Source organism: Papilio machaon, chromosome 12 (assembly GCF_912999745.1).
Source record: "Papilio machaon chromosome 12, ilPapMach1.1, whole genome shotgun sequence".
NCBI lineage: Eukaryota > Metazoa > Arthropoda > Insecta > Lepidoptera > Papilionidae > Papilio > Papilio machaon.
Window position 1 is genome coordinate 4,718,045 of NC_059997.1, and position 11,644 is coordinate 4,729,688.

Below are 11,644 nucleotides of genomic sequence, written 5' to 3' on the forward strand. Positions count from 1 at the left end.
TGACCTTCATTAACTATTTTTTAAAAAAAATCACAACTTTTACTACTTTAACTAACCCGGTACAAATAATTATTAGTTAGCTATTTTTACTTATATTTAATTCAAAGGCTATTTTCGGAATCTTATTCACAGTCTCAATCTAATTTTATATATAAAATTCTCGTGTCACGGGGTTCGAACTTGAACTCCTCCGAAACGGCTTGACCGATTCTCATGAAATTTTGTAAGCATATTGAGTAGGTCTGAGAATCGGCCAAAATTTATTTTTCGTACTCCCAATTAGTTTTTTTTAACTGCGCGTGGACGGAGTCGCGGGCGACAGCTAGTATTTCTATAAAAGTTTTTTTTTTTAAATTAAAAGAAAAACTTACTTTCTACAGATTTTCGAAAAACCGTAGGATCCTGCCACGGCTATAGAGTTGCGGCCGAAGTCCGTAGATATTCAAATTTTTTGGCCTGAAAGCCATAGAACACGGCTATTGCCGTAGCATTGGCAACACTGCCATAAAGTAAACGTACCGTAAACCAATAGAAAAAGTTGATTTTTAACATTTTTAAGATGCAGGACATGTCCAGCGCGCGCATTTTCCTCTGTCAAAAAACAAACAGTGAGCTCGTGAACACATGACGAACACATCCAGTCAAATTTAGAAACTAGACGAAGTTTCTAAACTAGACTGCATGTGTGAGTGTGTAGTAAATTTTTAGTCAGTGGGCCTAGCACGCATATTTGTTACAAACGCCATCGTATAGTCAGCACATCCACAAAATTTCTGTTGCGGGCGCCCAAAGTGCGCCCCTATCAACCGTAATGTACATAAGTAGGCGCTTGTTACAAATTTTTGTTCTAGGCCCACTGTATAATGGCTCTTGTTAAATTGCACTAACTACTAATACAAACTAATACAAACACTAATAAAAACAAAGACAACAATATGTGTTAATACCAGTGTCGGGGCATTCCAAACCTACAATTATATTGGATAAGCATTAAATGCACAGATATTTTTTTTCAGTACAACGCAATGCCGCGTTGATTCCATGCCTTACTACTTATGCGTTACTTAGTCCGTTTCTGTATAGTCATAGTCAATGATGCAAAAAACCGCCTATGGCGAATTGTCCGTAACACAAAACAGTCTCGATCATTTCTTTTGTACGTGCGTAAGCAACTTATTTTGTTAAATCAACCGTACTAAGGTTTATTTAACAACTTTGCTTTTAAGCAGTCCTCAGCCCTCACTTCTGTAACCAACTGAGTCCTTGAGTGGAAATAGCAGTGGAAAACATTTGATGAAGCAGCTCATGAACTTTACATACTCTTTGGTCGGGAAGTATTATTTAGGGTGTGTTCCGATATGCACTGCGACCACTGTAGAGTGTGACGTCAATTCAGTATACTGTGAAGCCGTTCCTTTATAGCCAGTTGTACTGGTTACGAGTTAAAACGGAACGCAATCTCGTATACTGTCAGCCGCATTTTTTGACGCAACATTCAAATGAGTGTATTCAAGTTTTCTAGTACATTAAAAAAAACTGTTTTGGAGTACTGTCAAATTAAAAATATTTTAATTAATATTAATTATAAATTGAATTTATAATGTAATAAAAATAAGTACATCAACACAGTCTAATAAGGTTAATTTTTGCAATTCTTCCATTATTTTATTTATTAATCCAAACTAATTACAGAACTTTAACATTTCTGATTAAACTGTAGTTTTGTTTATAAGATGTGATGCACTCGGGTGGTTTTGACTGATCACGTGATCAAAGTACTGCGAGTACCTTACCTCGAAAACGCCAGTGCTCACAGTAGAATATGGCGGCGATTTATGACGTCATATATTTCCCTAGGGTACTGCGGCAGTGTACTGGCAGTCCATAACGGAACGAATTTTTCTACAGTGATAGCACTATGCAGTGCTCGCAGTGTATTTCGGAACATACCCTTACTCTCTAAGTAAGTCTATGGAGGGTCATAGACCATCGTTTGGTTTTGACACTTGACATAATCGTAGAAATGGAATCGATGGAGGAACAACAATGTTTACATCAATGTGAAAGTTACATTCAAACCCACAATATCCAACTACTTTTAAAAGATTGTATTGTTCAACTTTGCTTAAACAAACCTGAAAATCCAGTCACCTTCTTACGACAATATTTCCAAAAATTGGAACGGGTAAGTTTTATAAAGGTTATGTTATTTTTTATTGTGTCAATAATAAAATCATTAACAATTAGAGATTAAGAAAAATAAGGTAATAAATTTTGTGATAAATTACGGTGCATAACCTTTCTTTTTATGTTAAAGCTAAAAGAAACAATCATTTGATATTGCTAAATAAATCAATTACCTATTTATAACATTTCATTATGTCTTTGTTTAATCAAAGTATTTGGAAGCAAGTCATCTGGATTGAGTAAATATTGACATGATTGAAGTTGTGAATTCTGATATGACGGCTAATAGAACTTTCATTGGATTGTAACAAAACTTTGGTAGGGTGTTCTGATAATGCCATAGAATGTTCCTTCTTCAAAAAAATATTACATGGCACTCCAATTTTCCAGAATTGTATCCAGCCCATCTTACAATAATAATTATTTTTTCCTATTTACTAAAATTGGTGTGACATGAGACATTATCGAGTGTAAATAAACAAATTTATTTTTACATTTTGCCTTTTTTTAACTGTCCAAAAGTATGCCAATGTTGTTACCTCAACACTGACTTCTGACTGTCATTTAAAAACTGACTTTATTTATCCAAAGTCATAGTTGTGGCTGAACAACTTTTTGTAAAAAATGGAATGAATACTGTATTCTGTTTTGATGTGGAAGGAGCAAGTGAAGGCGGCGGCTGCGGCCGCAGCAACTTCGGAGGGTGAGGGCGACGGTGAGCTGTCCCCACTGCCTCTGCCTGCTGGACAACCGCCACGCCGCCGCGGGGGCATCAGTGCTGAGCCCGTCACAGAGGAAGATGCAACCAGTTATGTTAAAAAGGTGATGTCTAATTATGCACAATTTAATGAAGTTCCTAAAAACACAACTTGCCTCAACATCAACATGTAATTTGAAAATCATAGAATTCTTTACCAAAAGCTAGAGAGTTCTATGATGATCTTTGTTGTATTTAGTTTTGTTGTATTTAGCAAATTTTTAAACTATGTCCAAATACAACAAAGAGTGAGGACCAAGTATAGGGGCATTCCACGCAAAGCAGACATTCATTAAAGGTAGATGTTTTTGGTTTAAGAAATATTTGAGTATGTTCTACCTGTATATGTCCTTATTGCTACATGTATAATTTTTTTTTTAATGTAGTGACTGGTTAAAGAATTAAAGGAATTAGAAATTTTTTAGCAACTGGTGGCCATGCAGGACTTCAAAGTCAATTCTCAAGTCATAAAATTGTCATCATTAAACCACTGGATTTATTACTTAATTTAATAACTTTTTTTATTGAATTTTTTTTATCATGTAATGCTCCTAATATAGTATTGTGAGTAAATATACTTATTATTAAAGTATGTAACGAAAAACATAGACAAAAAGTGAACTAATACTTTAAGATTATTATAAAAAAATCAATTTGATATTTGTAAAATTATTAAGTAAATAATTATTTTTATTATTCTAGGTGGTGCCAAAAGACTACAAAACAATGGGGGCTCTGTCGCGGGCGATCGCGTCCAATGTACTTTTCACACACCTGGACGAATCAGAGCGGGCCGACATGTTCGACGCCATGTTCCCTGTACAGTGCCTGCAGGGAGAGACCGTTATCCGCCAGGGTGATGAGGGTGATAACTTCTATATAATTGATTCTGGCGAAGTTGAGGTATGTTTATCTATTATTTAAAGCACTTGATCAAATGTTATGTTTTTGAAAACCTTTCAGTTCTATGAAGAAACTGTCAAGAAGAGAATCACGAAAAGTCAGTAACCTAGATTTAGACATACAAACAATGGAAAATGATCAATTCAACGAAATAAGGGAAATAATGAATAATCGACATTTGTTTACAAAAAAAAAAATCCACCTTATTTTGAAACAAGGTATACCTAGTTATTGTATACTGCAGGTGTTAGTGAACGGTGAGCTGGTGACGACGATCGGCGAGGGCGGCAGCTTCGGCGAGCTGGCGCTGATCTACGGCACGCCGCGAGCCGCCACAGTACGCGCGCGCTCGCGTCTCAAACTGTGGGGGCTCGACCGCGACTCCTACCGCCGCATCCTCATGGGCTCCACCATACGCAAGCGACGCATGTACGACGAGTTCCTCTCCAGGGTCTCCATTCTAGGTGGGATACAGTGTTTCATACATACCAACAAAATGCAACCTCAATTATACACCGAAGATTTTGTAACATTTTGTGTTGATCGTAATTCTGGCGAAAATTTTAACTAATATAAATTTGTTTTTTATATCTTATATATTGTCTTAATATTTATTTGATAATAATTTTCAGAGAGCTTAGAGAAATGGGAACGTTTGACGGTGGCCGACGCACTGGAGCCAGTTTCATTCAACGACGGCGAAACTATAGTACGTCAGGGTGAGCCCGGGAACGACTTCTACATCATTGTCGAAGGTCAGTTCTAAATGTAATTAAATCTATTTGCAACAAAAGTGTAATGCGTAAGATTATAACCTAAAATGTGAGCACCGCATTTGTGTGCAGGCACTGCGGTGGTGCTGCAGCAGCGTGGTCTTGGGGGCGAGGGCGAGGGCGGGAGCGAGAGTGCGGGAGAGGCGGTGGAGGTGGGACGGTTGGGACCGTCAGATTACTTCGGCGAGATCGCGCTGCTGCTGGACCGGCCGCGCGCCGCCACCGTGCGCGCCTCCGGCAGCCTCAAGTGTGTCAAGCTTGACCGTGCCAGGTACGCCGCACCCCCCCACACACCCCCCACTCCATTGCAACCATGTAACTTTAGCTGTTTAAAAAAGATTATACTAAAATAATTTCATTAATTTAACTATATTTCATGTTAATTACTTTCAATATTTTTTTTTTCAAGATAGTTATTAATTATTTAAATATAACACTGTTTTAATATGTTACTTGTTTTGTTTCAGATTCGAAAGAGTATTGGGGCTGTGCGCTGACATTTTGAAACGTAACATAGCCCAGTACAACAGCTTCGTGTCGCTATCCGTGTAATATATTGAGGTTTTCATTGATCACTAATAAATGAATTGCAATAAGCTGAAAAAACGCTCAAATTTATCGCAGTTAAAATTTTAAGGCATATTTTTTATGCAGAATCGATGATGTACTTTTGTTTGTGAAAACTTTGTTAGGTGACTTAATATTTATTTTATTTCTAATTTTATTGGAGAAACATAATTAACTTTTAAATGTTGTTAATATTATTTATTTACTAACTTTCATTTATATTAAGTATGTCTGTTTTTTGTGTAACTTTAAATATAAATAAATATTTTAAACATTAATGACTAAACAAGCTGTGCTTAAATATTTTATTTGTTTTCATATTGCGAGTCGAAAAATGTAGATAAAATGTTACTGTATTAAAACTATGATCTTGTTAAAACACATATCCAACATATAAAATGCAATTTATACAAATATAAACAGATAACAATTTTTAAAATTATACTTGTTAAGCTGTCGGTCGTGTTGATTCAACTAATGGGACAGAGTCGGTTATGACCCAACGACTATATACCTACATTTTATTGTATATTTTACACAAAGCTTCGTTATTTAATAATGTTTCTGTCTAAACATCTTTGATATTAGTTCGTCATAAAAAATCTTTAACTATGAACAATAATTCATAAAAAAAACGATCTAAATTAAAAATTCAAAATCATACTAAAACTATCCATAAAGATTATTCCGTCCACATTATAAATCATTGCATAAAACCTTTAAAATACCAGAAACAAAAATAGATTATTTATTAATAGAATTCCAAGATAATAAAAATTAAATACAATTGTTCGTTGACTTTCAAGTTATTTGAAAATTAATCATAATTGTTTTCAATGATGGGAGGGAAGTGGCAGTATGTTATTCTTTGTCTGCTGTTATGTTGTAAAAATGATAAATGCCTGATCGCATATAACGGAATAACATTAATAAAGGCTACTACTTTTTAGGTACCAACTAATTTCAGACCCATCAGTGGTCCTTCAGTTCCTTAAATTTTATTCACCCTGAAAGACACCTCATGGTTCTTAAACTAGTCGATACCTAAACCGAACTTTATACCTGAGCTCAAACATGATTTTTAATTACAGTGAATTATAATGTCTCGCGAAAGTTTTAAGATGCATATTACTACAATGTACAAAAATCTACTTTTTAAGGGAATGTCAAAGTATGTTATGCCTCATCATAATAAGTTAGTGAATAGTTTTAGTAATTCTTTGAATAACGTTAATTAACTTTAATAACACCGACACGTCAACTCTGCCCACCCAGTGAATAACTAGTTGAGCAATGATGTTAACCTTTACATAATTCATTTTGTCTACATTTTCCATTTCTTTGTTTTGTAAATAAATGAATGTTAATCTTTTAAACTATTATGTTTTTTAATACCCTACTGCCTTCTTCAATTCTAGATGCCTCTAGAAGTGTTGTGTACATCACTCAACATTCCAAAGCTATATATTATTATCTGAAGTACGTCTTTATGTTATTTAACAAAACAAAGATTGTAGAATCGATATTTTTATTGTCAATAAAAAAAAAAATGACAATGTAAAAGTTAGTTTTTTATGGTAGTGAGGCTGTGTGGTGGCCAAGTGATTTTTGAACAGTGAAGCTCTATGAGACACTAAAAGGTTCAGAAATCAGCCTTTTACCATTGTTTTATTTTTGGAAAACGAAACTTAAATATAAAAATAAAAATAGGTATTTTTGTCAATTTAATTCCTTTACTATAAATAGATTAAAGTTTAACTGAACTTATTTCATTTGAATTATTTGCTGTGTAGCTAATTTAGTTAGACCATGAAAATCTTCATGTATATGAGATCTCCAAAACTTACATTTACCCCATACTAAAGCTGGAAAATTTGGAGATGATATTCCTTGAAAAATTCTAGCTATACTTCTTCCTGTAAACTTGCAGTCTTTATAGATGGCTATCAACGCGCGTATGTCACTAACAGCGTTATCAACATCTATTGGTCGTTTGGGCAATTCAATGTTTGTTGGAAGTTCATTTTCTCTTGCAAAATAATGTCTTATGATAGACTTTAATTCATTTGATTTTGCTTCTAAAGTTTCTTCAGAGAAATTACTATTTTCTACAGAGTAATCACAGATATGGCGAAACGCTTTATCGATTTCTTCAAGTTGATATAAACTCGTTTCTTCTTGATTTTGGACAGATTTGTGCAAGTCATCTAAAATACTGTCAAGCTCCGCCGCCGATAGGTCACCTTGAGCTTTTATTCTAAAACCTAGAGTATTGAATTCAACTTTAAGTTCAGACCTTTTTGTAAGGCCATCAATAGTTTTCCATTCCAAATTTTTTAATTGATATTTAGTCATGCCACTTTCCCAACCTATAGCAGCAGCAGCTTCTATAACATTAAACTCTAAAACACTATTTTTTGTTATATTTGGATCCTTTTTACTTTCAATAAGATAAGCCATTGCAAGAGGAGGACAAGTTTTTGCTGCTTCTAATATTTTTTGTGGACCACCATATGACATTATTTTACACATAGTATATGCATTATTTAATACTTTTATATAATGTTTGGGGTGCAACTCAACATAACATAATAATGTTGCAATGTTCTCCGAAGGCATATCTAACTCTTCAACGGTGCTATCAATTGGTATTCCAACTTCATGGCCTTTACATCTTGAGTTTGTCTCTTTAGGACATTGACATGAAACAAATACTTTTTGGAGCAATCGTCTAATTACAGGCCTATCAACTGAATTTGCATAAATATGTTTTAATAATTCATTTTTGTCATTGCTACTGTTGTTAATAAAAACATGACAGAAAGCTGGCAACCCATCTCGCCCTGCCCTGCCAACTTCTTGTACGTAAGATTCAAAACTAGCCGGCATGTTGTAATGAATAATGCATCTTATATTTGATTTATTTATACCCATGCCAAAAGCAACTGTGGCAACTATGATTTTTAAAGTACCATCCATGAAATGTTTTTGAATTTTTTTCCGTTGTGCAGCTGTCATGCCTGCATGATATGCTTCAGCAATATATGACATCCTTTTTCTTTTTTTACTAGCCTTTTCCATATTAATTTTTCCAGGTTGAGATAAACAAGAGCGTAAAACAGCTGCAACTCTTTCACATTCATTTCTCCTTATGCAATAAACAATTATTGAATTAAAATTAATAATTTTGTCGGAATTAAGAAATGTTACAAGTGCCCTGTCCTTGTCTTTTTCAAATGATGTAGATAGATGAAGATTATCAGGGAGAGAAGGGTTTTCCACAACACCACTTATACCATCAGGGATATGAATGTGGTCTATAACACTCTTAATAGTAGACTGACTAGCAGTCGCTGTTAACCCAAGAATACAGTTAACATTTAGCTTTTCTCTTAAAATACGACAAATCATTAAATAACTAGGTCTGAAGTTGTGGCTCCATTGTGAAACGCAATGAGCTTCATCAATACAAGCAAATGCTATTTTTGGTAATGATTTAAAAAGACCTGCAAAACCATTAGATGAGTCTCCAGATATCAAAGCTTCTGGTGATATAAGAAGTATATTTATTTCGCCCTTTTTTAATAATTCCATTATTTTACACCTTTGTGTTGGTGGTTGATTTGTATGTAAGCATCCTGCTTTAAGAAAATCAGGCATACTTAATACTTGGTCTTCCATTAATGAAACCAGGGGTGATATAACCAAAGTGATGCACTTGTAATGTTGACTATATATATAAGCAGGTAGCTGGTAGCACAGGGATTTTCCACTCCCTGTTGATAAAATTAATAATGTTGACTTGCCACATAAAATTCGCATAATTGCTTGTTCTTGCCCTGGACGAAATGATTGATGACCAAACATCTGCAGAGATTTATACAGCTCCTCGGTAGCCATAGATTCATCAGATACTATAGGATGAATATTATTATTTGATTCTGATACCGGTTTCTCTTCTAATAATTTTATAAAATCATCTGGAATTTGACTAGATGAATATACACAAGTGCTTAATTCCTGCTCTATAGACTTTTCATTAGTACTCTCTTTTTGAACAATTTTCTTCATATCTGCTAAAGTGGGTATTACATCATCAGAACTATTTTCCAATGGCAAAAGATAGTTTTCTTTGTGAGCCCTGCAATAACTAGCCATGTGGCCTGTATTTCCACATTTGAAGCAAGTTACTTTTCCTGATTCCGGGAATTCCATTCCAGCATGCAAAGCTTTTTTATCTTTCCACTGTTTCTTCTTGTATTTCGAATAATTAAAATTTTTACGACCCCTGACAAAAACTTTTTTTTCTATATTAATCTTTACAAAGTTATCATTAATTGTACCACTCTGAATTTTTGACTCTAATTTATCAAAGTCCTTTTCAGCATGATTAATATTTGTGTATGCTGCTTGAGGTAGTTTTATTGCATCTAGAAGGTCATTTACTTTGGTTGCTAGAGGCATAACTTGTTGATCCATACCAAATGGCAAATACTCTCTTATATCAGGTGGGCTTTCTTCATTGCAGTGATCTTCTTGAGGTAATGTTTTCTTATTATTTTTAGTTCTTTGTCTCCTAACATTCTTCTTCCCTAAGTTAGAATCTAATTCATTAATCTCAGTATGTTCTTTATGCCTGTCACTTAATTCATCCTTGATGCAACAACCTTCTATTTTTCTCTTTTTAAGAGCTGGCTTAAGTTTTTTAATTACATCTTCCTCTTCAGATTCACTATTTTCTATAATATCGCAAGCTTTTTCAGTGGCATTGGGCATTGATATATTGCTTAAACCAAATTTTTCTACAACAGGAGTTTCTTTTGGAACTCTGTTCTGTACCATGCTAAATTCATTATTTAGCCCACTGGCTCTTTCCAGCCACTCTGTATTAATTTGACGTATTGAAGTGGTTTTTAAATTATCAATGGAAATATTGCTTACGTAATGCATATTATCTTGATATTTCTTATTGTCAGTTTTAGCCTCCATAGCGGAATTGTTTTGTAAATTATCACAAGAGTCAGTATGTTTTAATTCATCACTTTCTATTTTACTATCACATGTATCACTAAACAAATTTTCCTTATTGTTTCTAGATATTTCATTAACATCAAGAGGCTGTGACTGAGATTTCGCTTGACACAACTTCCTAGGATTTCTTATCGAAAACTTTCTATTCTGAAATAATTTTTTAGACAGATTTTCGATAAATGGGCTTTGAGTTGTTGCAGCTTTTTGCGATTTCGAAGCTGACAACAACTGCTCAAGTTCTTGACCGCTCGGCAGAGCCGGCAACAGCGGTTCTTGATCAACAGGTGTCACATCTGTCACAAAGTCAAGGCTTTGTTTAATTTCAGGAGATCCAATTTCGTCTTTGTCAACTTCATAAATAGATAATGAATTTTCAAGTGCCTCGCTTTTTAAGTGAAAGTATTTTTTATATGCATATTTTATATTAGATGGTGCTTCCTTGATATCAAATTTGGAGGGAGTTCGTGCATGCTTAAGTTTAAAGTCTTTTTCCCACTTTTTCACTATTAATTTACATTTTATGTACGCTTTATCCGTGTTTATACTTTCCTCGACATCCATCCTTATCAGAAAAAGATTTTAATGCTATTATTGAATAAGTTAAGAGCAAGTTGCACACTGCCGTTAAAGATCTTGCTTGACATTGACATAAAAGAGTGTATAATAGGGTGTTAAAAAATCGACTAACTAATATAACTTTTTTTATGATTTTATGGAACGATTTTTTTTAGAAAAATGTTTTTTTTAATATAAATAAATGTGACATTTAAAATTTGTAAAGTTTTACCCTCTAGGGAGCAAAATAACAATAGGGAATAGGAGATGAAAGTTTGTATAGAAATATGTAAGGTTTATGACAATGTTTTGTAAGGTTAATATGTTTTGATATAATTTTACAATTTTGAGTAAAATAATTAGCCTAAATAATTAAAACAGTATTTCACGCGGACGAAGTCACGAGCACAGCTAGTTTATGATATTTGTGATTTTTAATATTTTTTTTAGTTTAAATGAATGTTTAAAAATTTTTTTTTTCGTTTTTAAAATCATAAGTTTGTTGTTTTGTTTTAATACATTTAATTTTTTATTTTATAAAATGTTTCATGGCAATTAATGTTTAGGAAATATCTATTGTATTTCTTATGTTTTCCCTGTAATTTTAAAGTTTTTTTTAAATCGACTAAAATCGATTACTTTTCTTTAAAAATCGATTTTTATCATCAACTGTAAAAAATCGATTTTTTAACTCAATGTTAACGTGCCTAGCATGTAACTACTTCGTAGTGTTGACATAGGTCCGACATATATTTAAATGTCGAACAAAATTACCTTCAAACTGTTGATGTTATTGGCAGCGACGTGAGACAAATAAAGAAGAAATTAGAATTGTTATTTTTAAAGTATTTCCTTAAATTCTCCATTTACC

The 11,644-nt window shown here is 33.5% G+C and overlaps 2 protein-coding genes across 2 annotated transcripts; one reads left to right on the forward strand and one right to left on the reverse strand.

Moving 5' to 3' along the window:
* Window positions 1–1,966: 1,966 nt before the first annotated feature.
* LOC106719180 (cAMP-dependent protein kinase type I regulatory subunit) lies at window positions 1,967–5,344 on the forward strand. The gene is made up of 7 exons (XM_014513451.2): window positions 1,967–2,185; window positions 2,848–3,009; window positions 3,647–3,847; window positions 4,092–4,311; window positions 4,480–4,602; window positions 4,693–4,891; window positions 5,088–5,344. The coding sequence occupies exons 1-7, from the start codon at window positions 2,024–2,026 to the stop codon at window positions 5,170–5,172; spliced, it is 1,152 nt and encodes a 383-aa protein (XP_014368937.2). The 5' UTR covers window positions 1,967–2,023; the 3' UTR covers window positions 5,173–5,344.
* A 1,539-nt stretch (window positions 5,345–6,883) lies between these two features.
* On the reverse strand, window positions 6,884–10,849 carry LOC106719178 (ATP-dependent DNA helicase Q4). The gene has a single exon (XM_014513450.2). It carries the CDS (start codon window positions 10,777–10,779, stop codon window positions 6,952–6,954), a length of 3,828 nt encoding a protein of 1,275 aa, XP_014368936.2. The 5' UTR covers window positions 10,780–10,849; the 3' UTR covers window positions 6,884–6,951.
* Between the last annotated feature and the right edge of the window lie 795 nt (window positions 10,850–11,644).

What these genes read in the sequence shown, in the direction of transcription:
- LOC106719180 (XM_014513451.2), top strand. Translation starts at nt 2,024, where the DNA reads ATGGAATCGATGGAGGAACAACAATGTTTACATCAATGTGAAAGTTAC. An exon ending in ATTTCCAAAAATTGGAACGG is followed by an intron (nt 2,186 to 2,847) that starts GTAAGTTTTATA and finishes TTGATGTGGAAG; the next exon opens with GAGCAAGTGAAGGCGGCGGC. An exon ending in CAACCAGTTATGTTAAAAAG is followed by an intron (nt 3,010 to 3,646) that starts GTGATGTCTAAT and finishes TTATTATTCTAG; the next exon opens with GTGGTGCCAAAAGACTACAA.
- LOC106719178 (XM_014513450.2), bottom strand. Translation starts at nt 10,779, where the DNA reads ATGGATGTCGAGGAAAGTATAAACACGGATAAAGCGTACATAAAATGT.